The 14,296-nt window shown below is 36.5% G+C and overlaps 1 protein-coding gene across 2 annotated transcripts in view; it reads left to right on the forward strand.

The window, feature by feature from the left end:
• Positions 1-14,296, forward strand: part of LOC101740303 (protein madd-4) — a 411,429-nt gene that overhangs the window by 365,600 nt on the left and 31,533 nt on the right. For both annotated transcript variants that reach the window (XM_021352889.2, XM_062676723.1), the window contains exons 10-14: positions 4,150-4,279; positions 4,840-4,955; positions 6,877-6,977; positions 10,048-10,200; positions 11,740-11,864. In XM_021352889.2, coding sequence (XP_021208564.1) covers positions 4,150-4,279; positions 4,840-4,955; positions 6,877-6,977; positions 10,048-10,200; positions 11,740-11,864 — 625 coding nt within the window. The remainder of the gene's footprint in view (positions 1-4,149; positions 4,280-4,839; positions 4,956-6,876; positions 6,978-10,047; positions 10,201-11,739; positions 11,865-14,296) is intronic.

Below are 14,296 nucleotides of genomic sequence, written 5' to 3' on the forward strand. Positions count from 1 at the left end.
GAGTATATTGAAACTTTTCTAAAATTAGTTTTACGGTTGACTCCTATCAATTCCGTTATAGGTAGAATAAATTTAATATAAAAAAAACTTATGCACTACTTAGGTACAATCTATGTTCATCAAAATTCTGAATCCAAAAATTTTTTTTTTTAAGCACTGTCGACTAAAAAGTTGCCCATTTGCTAAAACAACAACAAAATTTGTGAGGGTCGATTCTAATTAAGAACCCCGAGAAAGATGAATACCAAGATAAGAATTAGCAGCCGTGAATGTGGCTGGAGAGCTATTTGTATTGTTCTGACCTCCGGAAGGCGTGATGGACGGTTTGCCCAAAGAGTTCAACAAATGTTGCCTCCAAAACTGGCTAAGTAAATTTTTTTTTCATGCTCATCATGAATGTGCTTCTTTAAGGGAGTTTAAGTCCTAAATACTTATAATTGTGAATTGTGGGTATCAATAAATAGTAGGCAGCGCATTACCAATAGCTTCCGATATAAGGAAGCAAACTTTAGTTGTTGTGATGAAGTATCTGCATCCTTTCGACAACCTACTTAAACAAACCTTTATTTTCTCTGGGGGTCTACCTAAATTTGCCTAATCCATTCAATCCATAATAAATTCTAAGAGCCTTAAGATATATTTTTAAATTACGCGTATTTTGATATCTTCTTTTCGCAATAATATTATGTATTCTCCAAATCATAACTTCATATTGCTCCGATGTAGTCTCTAACTGGGGCAGGGTCCACAGATATGGTAGCATAGGTGGATAGATGACCCGGTTTTTGTGAAATGACCCTGAAATTAACACCACCAGACAAAAAATCGATTGTTTTGTATCGGTTTTCGCACCTTTGAAGTTCTACATGATATAATATATGGATAAGCCGTACCTGCGTACAAGCCTTTCTGCAATAAGGTAAGCCTGCGCTTTCTCAATACTTCACAATTACAAAAATCTATATTATGTATATGCAGCTGAAAGATAACTATACATTACCTCGGGGTCGTTGAACCTACGAATCAATTTGTGTTACATTGCGTGCTATGCAAATAGCTTTAGAAAGCTACTTTTTTTACCATGATTATTTTGGAATCATTGGCTCCATGTTTATAGCCGCCAATATATAACTACTATTGAACTTCTTTTTTTTTAATGCTTTGATGGGTGGACGAGCTCACAGCCCACCTGGTGTTAAGTGGCTACTGGAGCCCATAGACGTCTACAACGTAAATGCGCCACCCACCTTGAGACATAAGTTCTAAGGTCTCAGGTATAGTTACAACGGCTGCCCCACCCTTCGAACCGAAACGCATTACTGCTTCACGGCAGAAATAAGCAGGGTGGCGGTACCTACCCGCGCGGACTCTCAAGATGTCTTACCACCAGTACTATTGCTATAACTAATGCTTATTATATTTCAAAAGTGTAACAGATATAATGACTTTCTCTGTACACTTCAGATTATCTCTGGGATCGCAGCGGCTCGTAACAGAGCGCTTCAATTGTTAATTAGGTGTCGGTCTCCAAATGATGAATAGAGTAGGCCCTTTTGTGAGAGAGGGTTGAGCGAATCACGCCCTTTGATTCCGTTAAATTGGATTTTTTTATTAAATTGTCGGATGTTTTTGAGGGTCCTTAATTGGAAAGAGGTTTTAATGTAGATTTACTAGTACAGTAAAAGCTTTTTTACGTTGTGACTATTCGCGTATTGAAAAAATGCGACCCGATTCCTATATTCCATTTGGGCTCCCAAATACCAGCTTCTTCCATTTGACTCCATACAGAAGAGGGCCGTTCGGATTGTCGATAATCCCATTCTCACGGATCGTTTCGAACCTCTGGGTCTGCGGAGGGACTTCGGTTCCCTCTGTATTTTGTACCGTATGTTCCATGGGGAGTGCTCTGAGGAATGGTTCGAGATGATATCGTCATCTCATTTTTACTATCGCACCGCCCGTCACCGGAGTAGAGTTCATCCGTACTACCTGGAGCCACTGCGGTCATCCACAGTGCGTTTCCAGAGATCTTTTTTGCCACGTACCATCCGGCTTTGGAATGAGCTCCCCTCCACGGTGTTTCCCGAGCGCTATGACATGTCCTTCTTCAAACGAGGATTGTGGAGAGTATTAAGCGGTAGGCCACGGCTTAGCTCTGCGCCTGGCATTGCTGAAGTCCATGGGCGACGGTAATACTCACCATCAGGTGGGCCGTGCGTTCGTCTGCCTACAAGGGCAATAAAAAAAAAACGTACACATTAATAAAATGAATTCAATATGTAAGTATCCAATCGAGTATCCTTAATCCTTTGTAAGCGCATCGGCGTTTTTTTTTATTGTTTAGATGGATGGACGAGCTCACAGCTCATCTGGTGTTAAGTGGTTACCGGAGCCCATAGACATCTACAACGTAAATGCGCCACCCACCTCGAGATATGAGTTCTAAGATCTCAGTATAGTTACAACGGCTGCCCCACCCTTCGAACCGAAACGTATTACTGCTTCACGGCGGAAATAGGCGGGGTGGTGGTACCTACCCGTGCGGACTCCCAAGAGGTCCTACGATCAGCGTTGATCAATATGATCAAAAACTTCAATTAAATTTATTTTTTTATAAATGTACTTGTTTTTCATTTAGTTACCTTGGAACGCATCTCCTATAATCCCATATACACATGTAAATTACCATTCCGTATTCACGATTTTTGTATTCACAGCATATTCGCGCATAACATCGGCAAATCAAGAACTTTTACTTTAAAATTACGTCGAGCAATGTACCGGCAAACAATTCTCGATTTATATTACAAAACTCACTGGTGGTAGGACCTCTTGTGAGTCCGCACGGGTAGGTACCACCACCCAGCCTATTTCCGCCGTGAAGCAGTAATGCGTTTCGGTTCGAAGGGTCGGGTAGCCGTTGTAACTATACTGAGACCTTAGAGCTTATATCTCGAGGCGGGTGGCGCATTTACGTTGTGGATGTCTATGGGCTCCAGTAACCACTTAACATCAGGTGGGCTGTGAGCTCGTCCACTCTGAGCAATAAAAAAAGAAAAGTTTTTAAATAGTACAAATAACTAAAAAAACACGCTTAAATAGCAATCCGAAATAACAATTAATTTCTTCTTTTGTTTTAATATGCTGATACTCAGTAGTATCAGTGGTAATTAGTATCTGATACGCGTACAAATTTTCAAGTGAACCAAACGTCTTAGGTAATATAACAATGATTTTTTGTTACCCTTAGGTTATAAGATGTCTCTAGCCGTGTAGTAGATATTTAAACTATGTAAAACCTTTCGCTAACCTTTTTAAACTAAAAAACACGTGTGGCACTCGGGGACCGCTGCGATAAAGCTATTGCATAGCATTTTTTTATCAACTTATGCAATTATAAATAGACAATAACAATTTAATATTAAAACAATAATAAAATAAGACCACGCTATATTTATAAACATTAAGTGTTCCCTTCACACTCTTATGCTAGACCGCGCGAGAGAGAGATGGGCAGACTTTTCATGATGCGCATGCAGTGTGACGTAACGCCGCGCGCTTATTCACAAACACTACACAAGCGCAACGTGTGAATGTGTTGAACGCGAGCTACATGGTAGACGGAGTGAGGGGTGTTAGGTTTTATTTTCGTTAAATGAGTCGACTATTATCAAAGCCGGCAATGTGACTTTTGGACAATTATTGGTAAATCAGAAAAACGAATTATTGACTTTGTATTCCATTGGCAGTCACAAGACTCTTCTGAACGACATCTTAGATAAATAACAGGTTAACTATTAACCTTTATTTAATGCAGGTTTTGAACCGTATTCTTTGAAGGAGACGATTATATTCACATCAATCTGTATTGACATATCAATAATTTTTTTTTGTCCAAATGCACAGATTGCCACCTTTGATAATAGACGACTCAAATATGCATGTCTGCTGTAAGGCCACATGACTATTTTTCTCCGGCCACATGGCCAATAACAAACCGAACTAATAATTAATTTCTTTTTTTTTATCATGTTAATATTCATTATACTCAGAGGTCAGTCAGTCAGGTCATCAGTGTTTGATACGTGTAAAAACTTTCAAACGAACCGAAAGTCTTAGGTGCTATTAATGAATTGTTGTTGCCCTTAGGTTACAAGATGTCTTTGGCGGTGTGTCGCGACCGGCTCACGGGATCAGACGCTCCCGAAGAACTCTGTGACGCCTCAAGCAAACCTCAAACTTCGGTCATGAGATGTAACACGCACCCGTGCCCTTTCAAGTATGTAACATTCCACTTATCATGAAGTCTTCACGTTATTTCGGATCCTCCCGATCCACTAACGGTGCTTCTGGGTACCTCAAGCACCGGTCATCGTTCTCGTCGAACCCGTCGCTCGGCGGCCCTCGGGCTCGGCGAGTAAATTAACCCTCAGACACAGCCTACTGAGTTTCTCGCCGGATCTTCACAGTGGGTCGCGTTTCGGATCCGGCGGTTGATTCTGCGAAGCACGCCTCTTGCTAGGGTTTGTGTTAGCAACGTCGTCAGGTTTGAGCCCCGTGAGCTCACCTACTAGTTAAGGTTACGCTGATATAGCCTCTCAAGGCTCTCAGCTTAGGTAGGAAAAAAAAAGATGTCTTATTATGAAGTCGTCGTGGCCTAAAGGATAAGACGTCCGGTGCATTCGTGTTGAGCGATTTTTTAGTTGGATTTTCTATAAAGCCGTTTTTTTTTTTTTAAACTATTATTTGTTTGGATTAATTCATTCCTATATGAAATACGGTCGCCCTTTCATTGGTTCATCGATTTTCGATCGATTCATTTCTATTAAACTTTCCCAGGTGGTATGTAGGAGAATGGTCATCATGCAGCGTGACTTGTGGCGGTGGCGTCCGCACTCGACGCGTGCTATGCGCTAGATCGGCTAACGTCACGACCGCTGACACTTACGACCCAGGTAATTAGGTTTAATTTCGGGTAGCACTGTTATCTTTAGTTTTGTAGTATAGAAGCAACATTATATCGAGGGGTTATAGGCTATTTGGCTTGTGCGACATTTTTGCAACAGAAGAGCTTTGAAGTTTAAAATTTAGAAAAAAAAACATGACAAAAAACTACTTAGCTATTTCTTTGAACTAGTGGTCCCGCAGTAGTCGAAATTCGACTATAATTAATTGGAATTGTAAGTTTGTACACTATTATGATTGTATTTTATACTTCTATAAACACAAATTTCGCCAAGACTACACTATAAAAAATATTAACAAAGACAAACAATATTTAATTTATTCTCAACTAGCGACCCGCCCTCGCTTCGCTTCGGAAACATTAAAACACACATGAAACCAAAAAAAAATTTAAAAAAAAAATTAAAAAAGTAGCCTATGTTCATCAGGGACAATGTCGGCTTCTAATGGAAAAATAATTTTTCAAATCGGTCCAGTAGTTTCGGAGCCTATTCGAAACAAACAAACAAACAAATCTTTCCTCTTTATAATATAATATATATATATATATATATATATATATATATATATATATATATATATATATATATATATATATATATATATATATATATTATATAATATTATACGTATAAGTATAAGTATAGATAATTGTAGAAAATTTCATACTCCTCCGTCCGCGCAATTTTCGTAAAAAGGGATACAAAGTTTTTGCTTCACGTATTAATATATAGAAGATGGGATTTGAATGCTAATTGAATAAATGGAGTTTAATTAAAAATATGGAATTGGTGATGCTAATACCAAATAAAATGGCCAATTAATTACAAAGATAAATGTCGCGTGTTAAGCGAAATGTCGCTTAAACCAAATAGCTTTTCACCTCTCGATATTGTTCATCGAAGCTGTATATCAAATATTTCGTGACGTCACTTCAAGAAAGGATTACGTAATATATTTTAGGGTAAGCTATTTGAATCGCTAGTGTTTTTATTGGACTAAATAATTTATTTATTTTTATACTTATTATACACAAAAAGAAAACACAATAAAAACAGATTTAAAGAATGTCTAAATACTATGCAAACCGTTAGCAAAGAGAAATACAATGTATAATATAATTTAGATATTACTACGTTGATTTATTTGTAATAATTGAACAAAAATTACATTATTTCTATCATTTACAACATGCTTTGAAAGCACGCTGTGAGCTAACTTATCTAGTGATTTCTTCCAGTCACTCTTCGAATATATGGAAATAAAATAAAATTGAAATATTTAGATAAAAGCTTAAATGAAAGCAAAAAAGGGAGAATAAAACATTAAAGTAGAAAAGAGAAATTTAATAAGTCCCCAAAAAAATAGTTTCCAGAAAAACACATTTTTTAAATTTATATGTAATGGTTTTTTTTCAAGGGATTTTATGACCTGGTAACTAAGACCTTTAAGTCATGTCCTATTTTAATATATAAATTATATTCTTATTTTTATGAAAACCGATATTATGGAGTGAAATGAAATAAAATGTAGATGGTTAATTTGAGACATTAATCAAATGGGTAGAAATTAAATGAAATCATAGGAGATAAAATATAATCTTAGTAAAATTGTGGTCATTTACTGAGGTTTTTTTCAGTGGAGTTTTTGGAGGATCCCGAGAAGTTACGTCCAGCGGCTTTGTTTCATTTTCTCACATTTGTGCACTTTCACAGATATTAAACAGTTAATAAACCACCATTATTACACATTGAAGCCTGAAGAAACACTAAATAGACAAAATAAAACAAATTACACAACTTCACTCCTCGCGTTCCCGCCAAAAAGTCCAGTTATATTAATGACAATTCACAAAACAATGAATAATTTTTTTCTATCTTCGAAATAAACAATGCATATACTTTGCTATAGGCACGAGCACAGAGCCCGGATGCCTGACACCGTCTCCGAGGTCCTCACAGGCTTGCAACCAGCACGACTGTCCAACTTGGGTAGCCGGACCGTGGTCCGGGGTAAGTTCGCTAATTACAGACTTATTACACTAGCAGCAAAGAAAAACCAGCCTCCTTGACCTTTAACTCACTGTGAATTTGTACTGGTGGTAGGACGTCTTGTGAGTCCGCACGGGTAGGTACCACCACCCTGCCCGTTTATGCCGTGAAGCAGTAATGCGTTTCGGTTTGAAGGCTAGGGGCAGCCGTTATACTGTTGAAACTGAAACCTTACAACTCGTGTCTCGAGATAGGTGGCGGCATTTAAGTTGTAGGTGTCTATGGGCCAACCTAACACCAGGTGGGCCGTGACCTCGTCCAAACATAAAGCAATAAAAAAAAGGCAGACGAAAGGCAAGAGACCGAAAAGAATGGAGTGCATTTGAGGATACCACACACAGCATTGGATGGACAAAGATTGAAGAAGAGGTCTTATTTGGCAAAAAATATTTTAATTCAACCATGGACAAACGCAATTATTCCTTGAATGCGTTTTTTTTCTAAAAGTATAGATTTGTGTCATTTTAAGCAACTGCTGAGTGGACTGGAATATAGGGCACAAAACACAAAGAGAAGAATTTAAAATAATGGATACGGACACATTAGTTTTTTTCGTATCTGAAAATAATTCATAACACAAACATTCGTCCTGATGATTTCGCCAAAGAAACGTCAACAAACTTATATCGTAGTTAATATCGGCCATAAAATAGAGCATACACTGCACGTGTGCTTAACGTTATCTAAAAGCATCGGAAACTTTACAATGTTGAAAACTTTAAGCTCGCAGTGTTTCTGTTTTACTCGCAATGATATAAAGACGTTACGTGTTCCCGTCTCTCACGTGGAACGAATTGTATCTGTTTGGAACATTAGGGCAACTTTGGGTAGTTCGCGTTTTGAGTAGCCAGTTTTCGAAGTTAACTGTTGCACTTCGGCAACTTTTAACTACGACTCACCTAGTGTTATTTTGCCCTTAGAAACCTTGAATAGTACTACCATTTGAATATGTTAAGCTCTTTTTGACGTGACAACGTCTTATAATTCTATGGAGCCGGCTGCACGCACGAAAAAACATGACTCGTGCGGCGTTACCTCGCTCTGAGGCGTTCCATTTAAGGCTTTAAGTGCAAGCGAGAAGGTGCAACGAGCGACAAAGGGGCACAATCGGCCTCAGCGTTCGGCAGCGTTCGACATCTGTCTCTCTCCTACTTGAGTGAGCGATGCCTCCGCGTAGACAGCTGCTATTCAATAATACATTTACATGTTTTCGTCAAGTATGAAGTTCAGTGAAAAGTGAATGTGGTGTCAATTGTTTATAGCAACGATGATTGCGGCAATTCGAAGAATCAATTCAATAGTGAATTCCATTTACCTCCTTCTCCATATCCATACAAAATATCTATCAAACAAATAAATTAAAAATTTTCTTTTGAAAAATGAAACCATTCCATCAGTATTTTCTTGTGACGTTGTCACGTCCAACTATCGTCAGTAAACCGACTTTACAGACAACCGATTTTTTTTAAAAAAGAAATTTGGCTCCAACGCCTTTGGCATTGCCAATGTCACAGTATTGTTAAGCTTTAATATTTTTGCAAATCAATAAGATTCCACATCCGATTTGCTGCCCACGTACAGATACCGACAATGCCCGAAGCACACCCAAGCCGTACCGTAAAGAACTTGCGTAAAGCTTCAATTAAAATGGGAAATGTCACAGCGCTAAGAAAACATCGTGGGGGAGATCATTTCAGAACTTGATGCTATTGGAATAAAAACATTAAAGCGTATACATAAGATTGTTTTTCAAATGAACAATATTGCAATTCCACCAAAAATACCGCCTACACATTTGTTCATTTAAAATCACGTTACATTTTAAAGATTGGGAGCGGTTATATTAGCCTTCTTCAAACGAGGCTTGCGGAAAGTACTTAATGGTAGGCAGCGGCTTGGCTCTGCCCCTGGCATTGCTGACGTCCATAAGCGACGGTGACCACTTACCATCAGGTGGGCCGTATGCTCGTCTACCTACAAAGGCAATAAAAAATATATATTATATTAATTATTTTGAGTCCATGACAACTTTCAGTTTCTTCATTATCACCAGTAAGGCATAAGATTAATTAGAAAAATCAATTTACTGAGTACAAAAAAAAAAACAATTGACAAAACCCTTCGTTTTTAAAGACCCGTTCTTTCTGAAGTTGTAGAGTATTAAAGTTTTCTAATTAATTCGTCGGAGCCGAGGCAAGACAAACATCCGTTTTCCAATTAGGGAACTTTAGCGTTTTTTTTTTCCTCCTACCCATGAACTGTCATCAACTACTGTGAAGTTTGCAAGTAAGTTGGCTTGTTAACAACTCCTAAGATGTTTGAGTTTCCGTCATGTTTTCTACTGTTCTTATCTCTTTCAAAAGGTGTATTGATGGCAGCTGAGATATTATTATCCGATACATAATTTAAAACCAAACTACAAAAAGACTCCTCAACATTTATCCTATAACAATAGATCAATTATGAAAACAGCTTAGAACACTAATTGTATATTATAGTCCTTCTTTGGATTTTTTATTGTTCCAATTAATGGTTAGACAAGTCTCTTGGGATAATCAATAGAGTGAATAAGAATAAGAGTCAATAAGATGAAAATCAACCAAAGGAATTGCTCATTGTTAATTATAACAGATCGTTACGTAACAATAAAACAAAATAGGAAAAATAGACAGTAGAGTCATCTAATTTTTTTTAAGTAAAGCTATAAACAAAGATGTGTTTTCTCTTTAAAGTTATAAAAGAAGTGCAACTATGTGTCCAATATGTATATCGACGCTTGAAAGGCAAACGTGACTAAGCGACAATGCGTGAATTTTCCAGTAGACTAATTTAAAGTTGAAATACCTGAAAAAAAATCTATTTTAACGAATCTAGCGGTAGGATTGAAATTATTTTAATAGATCTAGAAATATATATTTTTTGTGCATCGAATATGATTATTGCCTATCATTTATGTATAAAGCAGTTATTGTCGCTTAGTCACGTCTGCCTTTCAAGCGTCGATATAAAGAACTTTTAATTTCGCCTCTAGTGTTCGGTATCTTGCGGTGAAGGCGTCCAAGTGAGAGGAGTGGAGTGTACTCCAGCTGGAGGTGGCTGCGACCCTTCAACTAGACCGGAAATCACCAGGCCTTGTTCCACTGGCATCAGCTGTCCCGCTTACAGGGAATCTGATGACCCTGAAGTAAGTGATTCTTCTTCGCCCTGCATTATCCTCGACGCTACCAGTACTACTGGTGGTAGGACCTCTTGTGGGTCCTACCCTGCCTATTTCTGCCGTGAAGCAGTAATTCGTTTCGGTTTTTTAGGGTGGGGCAGCCGTTGTAACTATACTGAGACCTTAGAACTAATATCTCAAGGTGAGTGGCGCATTTACGTTGTAGATGTCTATGGGCTCCAGTAACCACTTAAGACCAGGTGGGCTGTGAGCTTGTTCACCAATCAGGTCAATAAAAAAAGTACAATTACAGTCTTCCAACCAAAAAGGCGTTACAGCTTCATTGCTGTTAGGTATCAACTCACTTTGACGAATTAGGTTAAGCTTTCGAAGAAGTGTTAATTAACGAATTAGTTGAAGGTATTAGGATAAATTACACGGTCGTAGTAAGAGCTGGATAAGGAAAGAAAATTAATGAAATTGATGCCAAAGAAATAATGAAAGTTAATTTCGTATATGTTGGTGTACGTACGGTTGTGTTTGATGCTCAAATTAGTTATTTGCAAAGTGAAAACAGTCCTATATATCTTATCAGTAAAATAAATGAAGAACGAGGAGAGTGGAAAGTTGAAAATTATTTTGTTATGGCACTGGACGTGTGTGAAAAGGCGTTAAATTAGCGGAGTCCAGACATAACAATGTAGGATTACATGTAAATGCGGCCGCTCAAGGTTTGAGATATGCGTTTGAAGTCTCAAATCTATACTAATATTATTAAGAGGAAAGATTTGTTTGTTTGTATTGAAAAGGCTCCGAAACTACTGAACCGATTTGAAAAATTCTTTCACTGTTTGGAAGCTACACTATTCCCGAGTGACATATTTTTTGAAAAAAATTAATGATCCTTACTAAAACTCCAATAATGTAACCCAAGGTGTAAAAAAATACCTAAAAGATTCTTTAGATCGCGTGCTCTGCGAAAACCATTGATGATAGAATAAAATAATGTACCACGACTTTGTAGACCACATTATTATTTACAAAAAGTGTCGCAACAGTATATGTCTAACTATTATAGTTATGCCGCAATAAGTGTTCTTTTATTTAAAAAAATAAGACAACGTTAAATATCATTGAAATTTCCGTTGACCCGAGCGGAGCCGGAGCGAGCTGCTAGTGTATTATATAACGGTTGTTTCACTCTTGTATGACTTATTTACGGCAATAGACAGAATAGCGGTACCGGTTGTTCTTATAATGCGAATCTCCAGAAATTTTATCATAAGCTTTACTACCATAGAGTTGATAGTACAGTGGTCAGACCCCCTGAATGCTAGACACAATATCGTGGATTCCGTTTCCACATCCGTTAAAAGGACAAAAAATCGTATGATGAAAAGTGTGCTTAAAACTTTGTCTAGATTTTATTTATATGAATGTCCACATACACCAATCTCTGGTTCCCATAGCACAGGGACTCCTAGTTTGAGGACAAATGATCTTGTGTAATTTGTGCCGAATTATCTATTTTTTTAATCCCATTATCATAATACAATCATTCGTTAGGATGATATAGACGACCTGCTACCAGGAGTTCTATACCACACGCAGCCTCTCATCCAACAATACCCACCTCCGCAAGCGAAGGCCGAGAGACTTATCGGCGAACCGGATGTTCCACTTGAAGCTACGTAAGTCCTACCAACTAAACTAATTGATAATTGTCATCAATGAACATTATACATTATAAGGTCCAATGGAAGCTATCATTTCTGATATCATCTATCAGTATGTGGGGACATCGAAATGTAAACGGCTAAGATTATTTGCCTTTATGGTCAATATTAAAGAGAAGTTACTCGTAGAGGGTTATTGGTTGCGTTTGATTCCTTATACTTATTTCTGCCGTGAAGCAGTAATGCGTTTCGGTTTGAAGGGTGGGGTAGCCATTGTAACTATACTGAGACCTTAGAACTTATATCTCAAGGTGGGTAGCGCATTTACGTTGTAGATGTCTATGGGCTCCAGTAACCACTTAATACCGGGTGGGCTGTGAGCTCGTTCACCAATCTAAGCATAAAAAAAAAACTCGTAGATAGATTTTCCGGTCACTGCCACTCATAGCTCTTACGTGCCAATTTTTGTTATTTTCAAGCCACAGCCTACGGATTGAAATTTGTTTAAGAAAGATCATGCCCTATCTTGTCTATTTGTGTTGTAAGAAAATATATTATTATTATGCTGAAGAAATTATTATTCACTGAACTACATGTCACTTTAACATGTTCTCAATTGAAATCAGTTCCCAAATAAACGATATTTAAATAATTATCCATAACTTTTTACGATTAATTTTCACATGGTCACTTTATCTTGGGACGAATTATTGACAATTTATCATCAAAGCTGTACAAGCCTCCTTGTCACTATGTAAATAATATTAAATTGATGTGAGTTCGCTATGTTATCTATTGAATATATTAAGTTTGCTTTATACATATAACATTAATAGTAATAAGTATTAATAAAAAAATCCTTGGTCCAAAAATGCTACCAGAACCAACGCTATAAAAAAATAAACTACCACATATCCTACCATATGAGGATAAAATAAATATTAAATTAAATTAGATACTAGCCTAACTTGTCCATATTTGAAGTATGTAGATTAACGCAGGATATTTGTAATGCATATAATGAAAATAATAATAAAATAAATAAATAAATAAATAAAAGAAACTATTCATATATTTCATTTTTCATTATGATTATTTTAATTGTATTTTTTGACTTGTTTTTTCCTTTATTGTAAATATTTTTATTTACAAAATAAATATTTTTATTTACAATTTTATTTACAAAAAAAGGAAATATTTTGAGAAAAAACAAAAAAACAAAAGAAAAGCCCGCTGAGTTTGTTTCGCCGGTTCTTCTCAGGGCTGTGGCTTTTTTTGGAACCGGTGGTAGAGTTAATATTGTTATTTTTATTTTGACATTCAATAAGTGTGTCATACTGACATCTAAGTTGAAATAAATGATTTTGAATTTGAATTTTTTGAATTCTATCCTCTAATCATGTCAATGACCAATTAAAATCTATGATACACATAATTATTTATCTATTATTTTATTTATAATTTACTTGAGGTATTTAATTCGAAAATAAAGAGTACGCACATATGTTTGCTGTAAATATAGACCCGCTGCAAAACATGAATCATATTTACAGTACTTTTATCGATTTTGATTTTTAAAAAAAACCGGTGTTTTAGTTGGCTAACTATTTTAAATTATTAATTATATTGCACATAAAAAAGCCATTTAAAGAACAGATATAAAAGAACATTCATGAGTTTTTTTACAACGTTAGTTTTTAATAAATTAACTACGTTATTTTGTGTATATATCGTTAATTTATTTCAATTTACACATAATTCTAAACAATTTGGGATTCTTTACGGGTAAACTCAAAAAATCCGACGGTAATTTCGGTTACAAAAAATCTCTAATTCATTCACAGTGATTGCTACTTCGTGTTCTATAAATTGTGCAAAGGGCATAATATGTGAGCACATAAAATCCTGTTCACTCACATCACGCATGCACACACCTATGTCAATACTGTCTATAAATGTTGTGTTGTCTATAACGTCTGAAGCTTAGAGTATTTTGTTGTTGTCTCTTTCAGCAATTACAAAATATTCTTTGCCTGTGGCTGGTTGTATGTAAGGTATTGTACCTAATCAGAATAAAAATTTTAACGAATCACTTCCAAAATCAGACTTTCACACATCAATACAAGGAATGATATTAACCTTATCATTTACACGATGGCTGCATAGATTTCGTTATAGCTTCTTGGGTTGTTCAAGAATTCGGATTCAATCCTTGAGCAATTCTTTTAATAGTGATGGTTGATTTAGTTATCTGATCCCTGACGTGTGTTTAGACCTTAGACGTTGAGACCTTTGTGAATACAAAATACACTCCACATCCAATTAAGAAATCAAAATCACTAAACCTTTCTTCCCAGAACAGATTTGACCTAACCATCACACGTTGCTTTCACTCCACTATACTCCGTTTTCGACTATATGCACTGCACATTAAATTTTAAATTTCC

Source organism: Bombyx mori, chromosome 28 (genome assembly GCF_030269925.1).
Source record: "Bombyx mori chromosome 28, ASM3026992v2".
Lineage (NCBI taxonomy): Eukaryota > Metazoa > Arthropoda > Insecta > Lepidoptera > Bombycidae > Bombyx > Bombyx mori.